We start from the raw sequence: 13,432 nt of genomic DNA, 5'->3' as shown, positions 1-13,432 counted from the left end.
TTTCTGAAATGCCATTTGGAAACTGTTATCAGGAATAGTTTAATAGGGAGAATAAAGTTGTCACCAAGATTCAGCGAATATCAGATGTTACAACATGGGTCTTTATCCTGTGGACATTACAAAGCATTAACATTACAATGCATTGTGATACAATGCAGGTCTTCACAATCCGTGCCTTTACCCCGCATTTCTTGTTGTAAAGTCTGATATTCTTTCATACTTATAGAATTTATATACAAATATATACAATATATATTTTTATAAATAAACATGTGTGTTTGTGTTATTAAGGGGACCTCCCACCCCCAACGTCTTTTTATATTTTGGGAAAAAACACACTGCCTCCCTGAAACCTTACGTTTTTGCCATCCCCTTACCTCCCATTACCTTTACCCATCCCTTAACCCTAAAATCATTCTCACTTGCATTTACCACTACCCACCCTTAAACCCTAACCCTAAAATCACTCTTACCTCCCTTTACCTCTGCCCACCTCCTACCTCTTAGATCCCCTTTACCTTTCCCCAACCTTGAACCTCAAAAGCAACCTTACCTCCCTTTACCTCTACCCACACCTTAAACCTTATATAAATATATTTTGCCTGCAAAGTAAATTTCAGCGTGGTAAGGGATGCAGGATAAAGGTAAAAACCGTTTACAAATTTTTAAATTGTGGCATATACCTGAGGGTTAAGACTATAGGGTAAAGGTAATTCTATCTGACGGGGGTCTATAGCCCACAATTAAATCCGATTTTCTTATACCGAGGCTGCTATGGGAGAGCTATACCCCACTGAAGCCCAACACGATAACCAAAGTTATCAAATATATTCGATCATAGCAGCCTACGTTAACGATCTAAGAACACTAATATACAACATAAATTGTTGACTTTGTATGTAGAAATCCTCTTCCAAACAGTTCCATTGACAGTTTCAGTTTTAATTCATCTTATGTTCGCTCCCAAAACCGTTACAAATTTATATGGTTTTCCACTTCACATTATAAGTTCATCATCATGTCTTTTTCAAATTTCCGAATTTCCATTATTCAAGTCCATACTTTAATATTCAGTCAATCACGCCATCCATTAAGCCAAGCCAACACGTGTTTCGTCATGGGAGTGCCCATTGACTTCCTAAATGGCATTTACATGAAATATACATTAATATTTATTCATATTCACTGCATTGACTTTCCACCATCCCTTTAGTGAGTATTGTATATCGCATGCTTTTCATGTGGAAACCGTAAAATTCAAACCACATAATTGAACCTAGTTTCCAAGTGAAAGTGCCCAGATTAATATTTTCAATATTGAGGTACAATTTTGTATTATTCTTACTTAAATACTCCACAAATTATCAGTTCCCCATCCAACCCGTGTGCTAGGTGCCCAAAATATAATGTTAGAAAGATTATCGTGTTAAACCCTTTGTGATAACACCCTCAATAAGGTGTACTAAAATCTGTGTTTAAGCCACAACGTCTAAAAACATACCTGTTCACTATCTCCAAAATCTGAACAGCCCGCTTTTTACTCTTATGATTTGAAATATGGAACGCGCTGAAGGAAACTACGGTGCGTCTCTATTGTATGGGTATACTTGCGCAAGTCCGCTGTCTATTTCTATGTGTATGGGTCGGGTAGTCCTTGCCCATTTCCTTGTTTCACAGTATTTAACACCGAGGAAAATCATGACGTCTGTTTGCAATATCAGGCGTACTCGCGGTAGTGTCGTACTTCAACATTGAACATTTAACATATAATGTAAGGTAAGAAGGGAAACAACGGGTTAGATATTTAACATTTCCCTCATGGTTGAAACTGTTGGAATCGTTATTTACGAGTCTTTTCAATACTTGTAGGTGCATTAAAACCTTAATAGGAACCTGAAACCATTGATGGATTATCGCAAATTAAGAGGCAGCAAAGAGATTTTGGAGATAGTGAACAGGTATGTTTTTAGACATTGTGGCTTAAACACAGATTTTAGTACACCTTATTGAGGGTGTTATCACAAAGGGTTTAACACAATAATTTTTCTAACATTATATTTTGGGCACCTAGCACACGGGTTGGATGGGGACCTGATAATTTGTGGAGTATTTAAGTAAGAATAATACAAAATTGTACCTCAATATTGAAAATATTAATCTGGGCACATTCACTTGGAAACTAGGTTCAATTATGTGGTTTGAATTTTACGGTTTCCACATGAAGAGCATGCGATATACAATACTCACTAAAGGGATGGTGGAAAGTCAATGCAGTGAATATGAATAAATATTAATGTATATTTCATGTAAATGCCATTTAGGAAGTCCTGAGGAAGTCAATGGGCACTCCCATGACGAAACAACACGTGTTGGCTTGGCTTAATGGATGGCGTGATTGACTGAATATTAAAGTATGGACTTGAATAATGGAAATTCGGAAATTTGAAAAAGACATGATGATGAACTTATAATGTGAAGTGGAACACCATATAAATTTGTAACGGTTTTGGGAGCGAACGTAAGATGAATTAAAACTGAAACTGTCAACGGAACTGTTTGGAAGAGGATTTCTATGTACAAAGTCAACAATTTATGTTGTATATTAGTGTTCTTAGATCGTTAACGTAGGCTGCTATGATCGAATATATGGGGTAAAGGTCATGTGGGGTCACTGACCCTGGGATAAAGCCTATGCACCGACTTCAGCGTTTTCAGTTTGCATCTAGCACGGGGAAGGCATTTTCATTGCGCTGTGCTCAAAGAATAAGTATGCACATGAGAACATGTGGAGAATCATGCATGGCACTGTGCATATTATCTGTTATCAGATGCCAGTTGCTTGTGACCTTACGTCATGAGATTTGTAGTGTAATGACAGAGTATATCTTATTCATAGAGTTGGTCATATCTCATCGTGGTTTTCTTCCAACTCATTTTAGGTTAAATAAAATCTTCAGTGGGATTTCCCTCCAGAAGAAGAATCAGTTTATGCAGCGACTACACAGCTATTGGCTACTTAAGAGACAATCACGACACGGTGTCCCATTGATTCGGCGCCTGCACTCTCATCTGCAGTCCCAGAGGAATGCTGAACAGGTAGTGTTATACTTCCATTTGTGTCCACAAAGACCTTGAAGATCCTATTGGTTGAATTAATTGTGACAACTGTTTGTTTTGCACATCAGTAGAAGTAAATTATCATTTATTCAAGAGTGCAGTAGACTGGGATCTCTTACACCCTGGATTAAGTGGTGGATGGCTAAGCATCCCCATTTTGTCAACAAAGGTTCTCCATTGTGGATTCTTCATTTGTAGTAAAAAGCATTTGAATAGTCCCAGCCATCTGCTGATTGAACTATCAAGTCAATGTGCAAGATCCCTGATCAGTTCATAAACATACATATTTCATACTTAGAATGGACAACTATGCAGCTGTACCATGGAGCTGAAATTTGCGTCTGTTCCCTTAAGGTGGTCAGAGCCAGCAGCTTAAGTTGTCGTAGTTGAACTCTTACTCCTAAGTTAGACTGCTGGTTTAGGGGTGACAACACTTTTGTTTGTAGGCAAATGAGTCACTCCTATAACAAGTCGCAACTGTCGGCCCAACTCTCCCAGCTCACAAGCAGTACCTCACCAAAACTCAGAAAGCAAATGTGATTTGTGGCAGCCTCATGCATGGACTCTAAATTAGACCTCTAAGGGGAGTCATGGTGGAACGGAAGTTACCCTTTTCTCTCGTTAGCTACGAGTCTCATACACACATAGGCAATGAAGGAGATGCAGGAGAGTGTTTATTGAAAACACTGCAATCTATGATAAAATGCATGTGCTGCAATGCTTAGGATAATAAACAGTAAAAGAAATAGAATTGTGAAGATGAGAGTTGTGAATGTAAAAAACTCCACCATCTTACAATAAACATGAAATATACAATTCCTAGCAAAGATACCCTAATCTCTACCCTAGTGAGAGCTAGGTATGATAAACCTAATCTGCCAGTACCATGTCCATGAGAAGTGCCCCTCCCCCCCCAACCATTGTTACCTTGGAATGAGGTCTCGACATCAGACTCCGTGGTGTCACAAAGGCTGAGTTCTGCAGCAAGGAGATGTGCAGCATAGATGGCATCTGGAAGGAACCCCTCTAATGACCTTGTCTTTGTGAGATGTATTTATACAGGTCATGTAGGATCCCTGACTTAGGTATGTTCCTAAACAACTGAAAAGGAGGCAGACTTGTGGCAGCAATCTTCAGTGGGATTTCCTTCCAGAAGTAAAATCAGTTTATGCAGCGACTACACAGCTATCGGTTACTTAGGAGACAATCACGACACAGTGTCCCATTGATTTGGCGCCTGCACTCTCATCTGCAGTCCCAGAGGAATGCTGAACAGGGAGTGTTAAAGTTCCACTTAGGATCCCCAGCAAGAGCCCATTATGTTCCTATCACACGTGGTTGAGAAAGGGACATGATGACAATACCTACGTACATCACTGATCTTGACGCTGATAATGAATGACGCCTTCCAAAAGTGGCACTGATAATGTGTAGGAAGCTATCTCAAAATGAGATATAGTATGCACAGAGTCCAGGGGTTCCCCAAGAGGCTTGATAGAGACAATAATAGAAAATACTAATGCTCTATTTGTGGTAGTGTGGTCGAGCAGTTAGGCTTATCAGAGCATAGTCTTAAGCAGTTGCTGTACACACACAAGCAATAAGTGAAAACGCACAATCAATGACTTAACTCCAGGCCATAGGTTTTTATACAGAAAAATATTCTTTTGTTAATTTATTTTTAGAACCACAAGATTAATTTAGCAGTAAATACATTAAATGAAAGATACTTTGCATAGTAATAGTTGAGACTTTGAATAGATTCAATATTGCACACAGTTTTCATTAAGATGGCAAAAAGCTATTTTAAAAGTGGACACTGCAATTTTCAACAGTTCCTGGGGGAGGTAAGTACAGTACAGTTTCAGAGGTAAGTACCACACTTACGGGTTCAATTTCCGGGGTATAGGTAGTCCACAGTTGAGGATTAAAGGCAACCCCAAACACCCAGCACCAGCAACACAGAGCCGGTCAGGTGCAGAGGTCAGACAGGAGCCAAAATAACATGGGCGCCTATGGAGACAGGGGTACTCCGTTTCCAGTCTGCTGACAGGTAAGAACCAGCGTTGTCGGAGGGCAGATCAGGGGTGTTTGGAGGAGTACTGGATGGGCCCCAAGTAGGCACACAAACCACACCCTCAGCGGCACGGGGTGGCTGGGTGCAGTGTGCAGACAGGGTGCCGGGTTCTCCATAGAACTCTAGGCACTACAGGCGGGGCACAGGGTGGCCATTCGGGCAAGCCACAGACTGGGCAAGGGTGAGGGCCGCCTGCTGGTCGTTGCTGCACCAGTGGTCAGTTTCTCACAGGCCTGGGGGCTGCAGGTGCAGTGCTTCTTCCAGGCGTCGGATATCTTCGTCCTGGACAGTGGCGGTCGGGGGGGTCCTCGAGATTCCCTCTGCAGGTGTCGTCGTGGGGGTGCAGGGAGGTCAGCCCAGGGTGGACACGTCGTCGGAGTCACCTGGGGTTAGATAGTTGGTTCTCTGGACAAGAGCTGGGGGCATCGGGTGCAGAGTGTTGGGGGCTCACGCTTCTGGAGTGAGGTGGGAGTCCCTTTAAAGGTGGATGTCTTTTCTTCTTGTTGGGCAGAGCCGCTGCCCACAGTAGTTCTTGGTCCTTGGTGACGCAAGCAGTCCCCTGGAGGCTTTTCAGGGGTCACTGGTCCTGCAGAACGCCTTGTTTTTTGGTTGTCGGTTCTTTGAAGCAGGAGACAGGCCAGTAGGGATGGGGCCAAGTCAGTTGTGGTCTCCTTTTCTTCTCTGCGGGGTTTTCAGCTCAGCAGTCCTTCTTCTTCTTGTGAGGTCGTCAGGAATCTGAAGAGCTGGGTTCAGGGTCGCCCCTAAATACTAAATTTAGCGCTGTGTTAGGGTTAGAGGGCAGTAGCCGATGGTTACTGTCCCTGAGGGTGGCTGCACCCTCCTTGTACCCACTCCCTCTGGGGAGGGTAGCACATCACCATCCCTGTTGGTCCTACTCCTCCAAAGCACGATGCAGGATTTCTAAAGTTGGGGGTCACGTCAGCTCTGGTCACCCTAGGGGTGGACCTGGCTGAGGGGGTGACTCCTTGATTTTCTCATTATCCTTCCGGACTTGCCGCCAAAAAGTGGGGGCTTGTCCGGGAGCGGAGGGGGTGGGGGTGAAGGGGTGGGGGGAGGGGGGCATCTTCACTGGCTAGAGTGCCCTGGGTCATTGTAACACCAGGCTTGAGCCTTTGAGTCTTGCTGCCAGGTGTTACAGTTCCTGCAGGGGGAGGTGTGAAGCACCTCCACCCAGGACAGGCTTTGTTTTGACCACATAGTGCACAAAGGCACTCACCTGAAGAGGTCAGAAACACATCTGTAAGTGGCAGGCTGGCACAGACTGATCAGCCTTGCACTAGCAGTTGGGCTAACATATGGGGGCATCTCTAAGATGCCCTCTGTGTGCATTTCTCAATAAATCCCACACTGGCATCAGTGTGGGTTTATTGTGCCGAGAAGTTTGATACCAAACGTCCCAGGATTCAGTGTAGCCATTATGGTGCTGTGAAGTTCATAATGACAAACTCCCAGACCAAATACTCAGTATGGCTACCCTGCACTTAAAATGTCTAAGAATTGGCTTAGACACTGTAGGGGCATAGTGCTCATGCAGCTATGCCCTCACCTGTGGTATAGTGCACCCTGCCTTAGGGCTGTAGGGCCTGCTAGAGGGGTGACTTACCTATGCCACTGGCAGGGTTTTGTAGGCATGTCTGAGGGGAGTGCCATGTCGACTTTGTCTTTTCTCCCCGCCAGCACACAACAAGCTGCAAAGCAGTGTGCATGCACTGAGTGAGGGGTCCCTGAGGGTGGCATAATACATGCTGCAGCCCATAGGGACCCTCCCTGGCCACAGTGCCCTTGGTACCAGCGATACCTTTTACAAGGGACTTAACTGTGTTCCAGGGCTGTGCCAATTGTGGATACAAAGGTAACGTTTTAGGGAAAGAACACAGGTGCTGGGGCCTGGTTAGTAGGGTCCCAGCACACTTCCAGTCAAAGCTGGCGTCAGCACTAGGCAAAAAGTGGGGGGTGACCATGCCCACAGTGGCATTTTCCTACATAATGCAAATCAACACTTTAAAACAAAATATGGATGATGGCAGCCATCTTAGAAGAAATAATGAAATAAATGGAATAAAGCAGAGTAAGCTAAGTAGGTAAAAAGTCACTAGGCGACGAGGGCACAGGCCTGCAAGCCAAAGGCTAAGCTAATCTCCTGAGTTCCTTTAAGAACTAACATGGATTCACCACATAGTATCCCATCATGACAACTTGTTTGTAGAGTATCCCTGGGCATGGGGCTCTGACTTTTTTTCATTTACGCCTTAATGTTTTTATTTTATTTTACATAATTGTTTTTTAATTTTAAGTTTTTACACTTACCTGACTTCTTTGGAAGGCAGGAGTCTAGTGACTTGACTCGACATTCAAATTTTTAAGCCCAATTTTACTTTGTTTTAGCTGTCATCACCTACAATTGCCTCTAACATAGATATCAGTGAACTGCTCTGCCACCTCGTAGCTCCACCAGCAAGTAAAGCCCTTCTGTCCCTGAACTCTGACCTCTGTCAGGAGTTTGAGGCCCTCCTCCACCCACAGGCTTCTGCCTGCGCCTTATCCCTGGTGTTTAGTGGGAGAGCTCTGCTCTTCTGCTAGGCTGACCTCTGCCTCTTTTTCCCTAATTTTTCCTCTTTTTATTCTTTGTGTGCTGTTCCTTTTGTGCCTTTCGCTTTCTGCACTTTTTCTCTCTCTTCCTCGTTTTCCCCCCTCACTCCGCTCTCTCTCTCATCACTCTCTCTTATCACTCTCGCTCTCCCCCTCCCACTCCCTGCCGCTGCTCCCCGCCACCCTCCTCTCTCTCGCACTCTATCCCTGCCAATGCTGCCCCCGAAGCCCTGCCCTCTTTTTTCACACCGTTTCCCGCTCCCGCCTCCTAGCTGTCTACTTCTCCGCCCCCCTCCCTACTTAATGGTAGCTGCTGTGTGGCTGGACGAGCAACCTCACTGACCTGGTCAGTGAAGTGCTCTGCCACCTCGCAGCTCCATTGGTAATTGAAGCCCTTCTGTCCCTGAACTCTGACCTCTGTCAGGAGTTCGAGGCCCTCCTCCAACCGCAGGCTTCTGCCTGCGCCTCATCCCTGGTGTCTAGTGGAAGAGCTCTGCTCTTCTGCTAGGCTGCCCTCGTCCTCTCTTCTTTTTTTTCCTCTTTTTATTCTTTGTGTGCTGTTCCTTTTGTGCCTTTCGCTTTCTGCACTTTTTCTCTCTCTTCCTTGTTTTTTCCCTCACTCCGCTCTCTCATCACTCTTGCTCTCCCCCCTCTCTCACTCCCTGCTGCTGCTGCCCCTGCAGCCCCACCCCCTCCTCTTGCTCGCGCTCTATCTCCGCCTCTGCTGCCCCAGCAGCCCTGCTCCCTTTTTTTGCGCTGTTCCCCTCTCCCGCCTCCCAGCTGACCTCTCCTTCCCCGTCCCTACTTAATGGCGGCCGCACCAAAGGCGCACCTAAGGCAAGCCTGTCTGCACCCGTCCGCGACCAGCGCCAGGACCCCTGGTCCTGCCATGCACCGCCTCTTCACATCAGCAGACCTCATCGCACTGAACCCAGGACTCACCAACAACTGCAAGAAAGCATCTCAAGGCAACACACACACGGTCCCTTCAGCTTCCATCGCTGCTGCCAAACCTGCACCACCACCAAGACCCAGGACCCAGCACAGCCCACCTGGAACAACTCTCCGAACCCAAAACCCCTGAAGTGCATCCTCCTCAAAGTTCGCTCCCTCCACAAACATGCCACCCAAATCTGGGACCTTCGTGACAGCACCACCCCGGATGTCGCATTCCTCACCGAGACCTGGACCAATACCACCTCAGGCCCGGACATCGCCATTGCCACCCCCCAGGGATACAAGATCACCCGGAAAGACCGCCCCAGCCGTCCTGGGGGGTATCGCCATTGTCCACAGGTCCAACCTCCACCTGAACACACACTCCGAAGACTCTGAAAAATCCACAAACCTGATGGAACACCTCCACTTCAAGCTACACACCACCCCAACATCCACCATCAGGGGAACCATCATCTACTGCCCCCCCAGACCTCGTAAACCATTCGCCGACTCCATCACGGACTGCATCTACGCACAAGCCAGCACAGCCACCAACTACACCCTCCTCAACTTCCACCTCTAGAATCTACAAGACCCCAACACCGCATCCCTCCTAGACAACCTCCACAACATAGGACTACAACAGATCTAGACAGAGCCAACATACTCAGCAGGACACACCCTTGATCCCATCTTCACTACAGGAACCTCTGCTACCTTCAGCCACACCACGGAACTCCCATGGATAGATCACTGATGCATCCACTTCATCTTCAACACACCCACCATCCCCGGACCCAAACTCCAACCATTGCATAGAAACTGGACAAGAGTAACCGATGATCAGCTCACCATTGCCGCCCCCACCATCGCACACAACAACGACCCAGACACCGCAGCACGCACCTTCTACAAATGAATCACCGACTGCGTCAACACCATAGCCCCCTCAAAAAGAACACCATCACCCATGCAAAAAGAACTCGCTGGTTCACCCCTGAACTCTGAGAACCGAGACACCGCCTCGAGAAAATCTGGACAAACACCAAATCCCCAGAAGCCCACAGCAACTTCAGAACTGCCACCACCGCACACCACCAACTCATCAGAAACACCAGAAAGAAAGCTATACAAGACAGAATCTCCTCACAAGCACACAACAGCAAGGAACTCTTCAGCATCATCAAGGAGTTTGCCCAACCCAACAGTGAAACAACGAACATCCCACCCTACCACGACCTCTGTGACAGACTCAACACCTACTTCCACCACAAAATCAAGACCATCTACAATAGTTTCAACAAGGACAACCTATGCGCAAAATCCCCTCTACCAAACCCTGACATCAACAAACCAACAATCTCCACCCGGACAACCCTCACCACCGAGATACGCTGAAAACAATGAAGTCCATACACTCCGTGGCCCCCACTGACCCATCACATCTTCAACAGAGCTGCAGACACCATTGCCCCCAAGCTCCTCCTCATCATCAACAGCTCACTAGTTGCCACCACTTCCCCGACGACTGGAAACACGGCAAGATCAACCCCCTCGTCAAGAAACCCTCAGCAGACCCCACTGCCCTCTAAAACGTCAGGCCCATCTCAGTTCTTCCATTTCCTGCGAAAGTCATTGAAAAAGCAGTCAGCAGCCAACTCACCAAGTTTATAGAAGACCACAACATCCTCGACATCTCCCAGTCCGGATTCAGGTCAAACCAAGCACCGAAACAGCCCTCCTGGCCGCAACAGACGACATCCGCTCCCTACTGGACAAGGGAAAGTTGGCAGCACTCATCCTACTAGACCTCTCGGTGGCTTTCGACACAGTCTCCCATCAAACCCTGATAAGAAGACTCCACAAAGCTCGCATCAGAGACAAGGGCCTCGACTGGATCCAATTCTTCCTCTCCAGCAGAATGCAACTATTGAGACTCTCCCCCTTCCTCGCAGATCCCACACCCACCACCTGCGGAGCTCCCCAGGGATACTCCCTCAGCCCCACGCCATTCAACGTCTACATGGCCCGCTAGCCACCCTCATCAGAAGCTACGGAATAAACATCATCTCCTACGCCAACGACAACCAACTCATTCTCTCCCTCTCCAACGAACCTGACAAGGCCAGACACAACTTCCACGACGGCATGAAAGCAGTCGCAACTGGATGAGAAACAGCTGCCTTCAACTCAACACAAACAAGACAGAAGTACTCATCATGGGCCCTCAACCCAATGCATGGAGCAACTCCTGGTGGCCACCCAGCCTCAGAAATGACAACCCACCCACCCCTGACAGCCACGCCCGCAACCTCGGAATCATCCTGGGCCCCGACCTCAGCATGAACCATCAAATGAACTCCGTCACCTCCACCTGCTTCTGCACCCTCCGTCTTCTACGTAAGACCTTCAAATGGATCCCCCTCGAATATAGAAAGACCGTCACACATGCCCTCATCACAGCAGACTGGACTACGGCAACGGACTCTACGCCGAAATCAACAAAAAACTCACCCGCAAATTGCAAAACATCCAGAACGCCGCCACCAGACTGATCCTCGACCTACCCAGACACTGCCACATCTTGCAACACCTATGTACACTGCACTAGCTCCCCATAAAGAAAAGAATCATTTTCAAAATTCTCACCCACACACACAAAGCCCTCCACAACACCGGACCAGCCTACCTGAACCAGGGACTCAACTTCCACGTACCTCACAGGGCCCTATGCTCAGCCCAGCTCTCTCTCGCAGAAGTACCCTGCATCAGGAAAACCAGAACAGAAGTACGCTCCTTCTCCTACCTCGCAGCCGCTGCCTCGAATGCCCTGCCTATCCACATCAGACAAACTACCTGCCTCCTCAGCTTCACGAAGGAACTTAAGACATGGCTTTTTTAAACCACCTCACCGGTATACGCTACATTCCCCCTTGCCTTGAGACCCTAATGGGTGAGTAGCTGCGCTTTACAAGCACTGACTGATTAATTGATTGATTGATCCCTATTTCTTACAGATTCTCTTGCTTTCCTGTTTTCAGATATTAACAGTTCTAGTTTTGTGAATGAAAAACTATTTTTCAGTTTTTCTTTGCTGGATAAAATGCTTTCACATTTTGTGAAGTACTCCTTCTATTCCAAGAGGAAGGCTGAAGAGAACCTAATGGCCTAAATTCGATCGCCTTCATAATTCTGACAGTGTGAAGTGTGTGGTTTGGCAACAGGTGTCTGGAGAACACATAAGGAAATACACAACATGTGTTTTGGAGGGATACAAGAAGATGTTAGCAAGGACCACCAGATAAGAGATGTGGAGGTATAGATTCAGGGAAAGACAGAAAAGGGCCTTCCTGCACTACTACCCTTTTCCTAAGGACTCACGCAGATATAGGCTTAAGAAAAGGTTCTCTGAGGGAAAACAAACATTAGTCCCGATGTTCCCTTCAGACATCTAGGGCATCAGTATCAAGAGAGGCACTACTGCAGCTTTCTCAACATTGAAGACTGAGTTTCTGTTGAGGCTTTTTTAATGTTGAGGAAGACTTCCTCATCAGACTGTTCGTCGAGAATTCAGCAACATTGCAATAATCATAAACCCCAAAACATTCATGGCCTCATTTCGATCCTGGCAGTCCTAGGATTGCCAGGGCGGCGGTGGCGGTCGGACAGCTGCCATAGTGGCGGTCTGACTGCAACATTACGACTGTTGCAGAGCCACCAACGTCGGACTGCTGACACCGCCAGGTTGCCACCGCAAAGATTTTTATGGCGAGGCCTGAGAGCCCTTCCTGATGCTCACTCGACTATGGTGAACCTCATTATTTGATCTGCCTGTTGAGATGCAATAGATGAAGTGTGAGAAAAAGTCTCTGATCGCAGTAGTTCTCAGGGGCGGGAGGAGAAATTCTACAAATCTCACTTTGCTACACAAAAGGGGGTGCCCACAAGCAAAAGGTAATTACCTTAACCTTGATCTTTGGGTTGCACTAAAATTTTATTTTGATCAAAACTAATTTCATTCATCTATGAGACTGTCACTTAAAATAGTAACACTAGAAAGGACGTCATTTAGGCAAAGGTATAAAACGCCCCTTTAAAGCGCTGTTTCCCTCAACATTTGCAGAACGATCATCTGGGCTAAACCTGTGGTGTGTTAACTATAGGTGGTGTGCCACTTTTTGTAAAGCCATAGTAAGCTGGATTTACTCTTTTCCTTGCACTGGTCCTGTGAAGCTCCCAGGTTTTGAAATATTTTCATGAGTTGGAAGGAAGTGGACTGATGCAAAAGAGTAGCTTAACTCTTTTGTGTTTTGCATTTTATTGTTATCTAGTGATTGGTTCTTAGGAGCAGAAATGTTTTACCTGAGTGTTTTTGGAAATTGTGAGCATTAGCGTTGGAAAAATCTGTAATGAGACTCCAGTATGATGTTGACTAGTCCTCCATGATGACCCATGTGTGATGCTGTCTTTACATTAGTAGTTTTTTTTTTACTTGATACTGGTTGGTTGAAATGAACATTTTATGATGATTTTGATGTTCACAGTCAATTGAAAAAGCTCCATTTACATTTCATTCACTTTGCAGTCTGGGGTTTCTGTCATTTGAAAAGTACAGGTTTGTAATCTAATGCCTTCCTGGGAATCTCCTGCAATTACAGCACTGGGTAGCATCTATACTAATGTTGTGAT

At 46.4% G+C, this 13,432-nt stretch overlaps 1 protein-coding gene across 4 annotated transcripts in view; it reads left to right on the top strand.

Moving 5' to 3' along the window:
* The window catches only part of BRPF3 (bromodomain and PHD finger containing 3), a 329,828-nt gene that overhangs the window by 72,663 nt on the left and 243,733 nt on the right, over positions 1-13,432 (top strand). For all 4 annotated transcript variants that reach the window (XM_069238754.1, XM_069238755.1, XM_069238753.1 and 1 more), the window contains exon 3: positions 2,940-3,096. In XM_069238754.1, the coding sequence (XP_069094855.1) occupies positions 2,940-3,096 (157 nt within the window). The remainder of the gene's footprint in view (positions 1-2,939; positions 3,097-13,432) is intronic.

This window comes from Pleurodeles waltl, chromosome 6, assembly GCF_031143425.1.
Source record: "Pleurodeles waltl isolate 20211129_DDA chromosome 6, aPleWal1.hap1.20221129, whole genome shotgun sequence".
NCBI classification, from domain to species: domain Eukaryota; kingdom Metazoa; phylum Chordata; class Amphibia; order Caudata; family Salamandridae; genus Pleurodeles; species Pleurodeles waltl.
The sequence above is the reverse complement of the archived record's forward strand: the minus strand, read 5'-3'. Positions and strand labels throughout refer to the sequence as shown.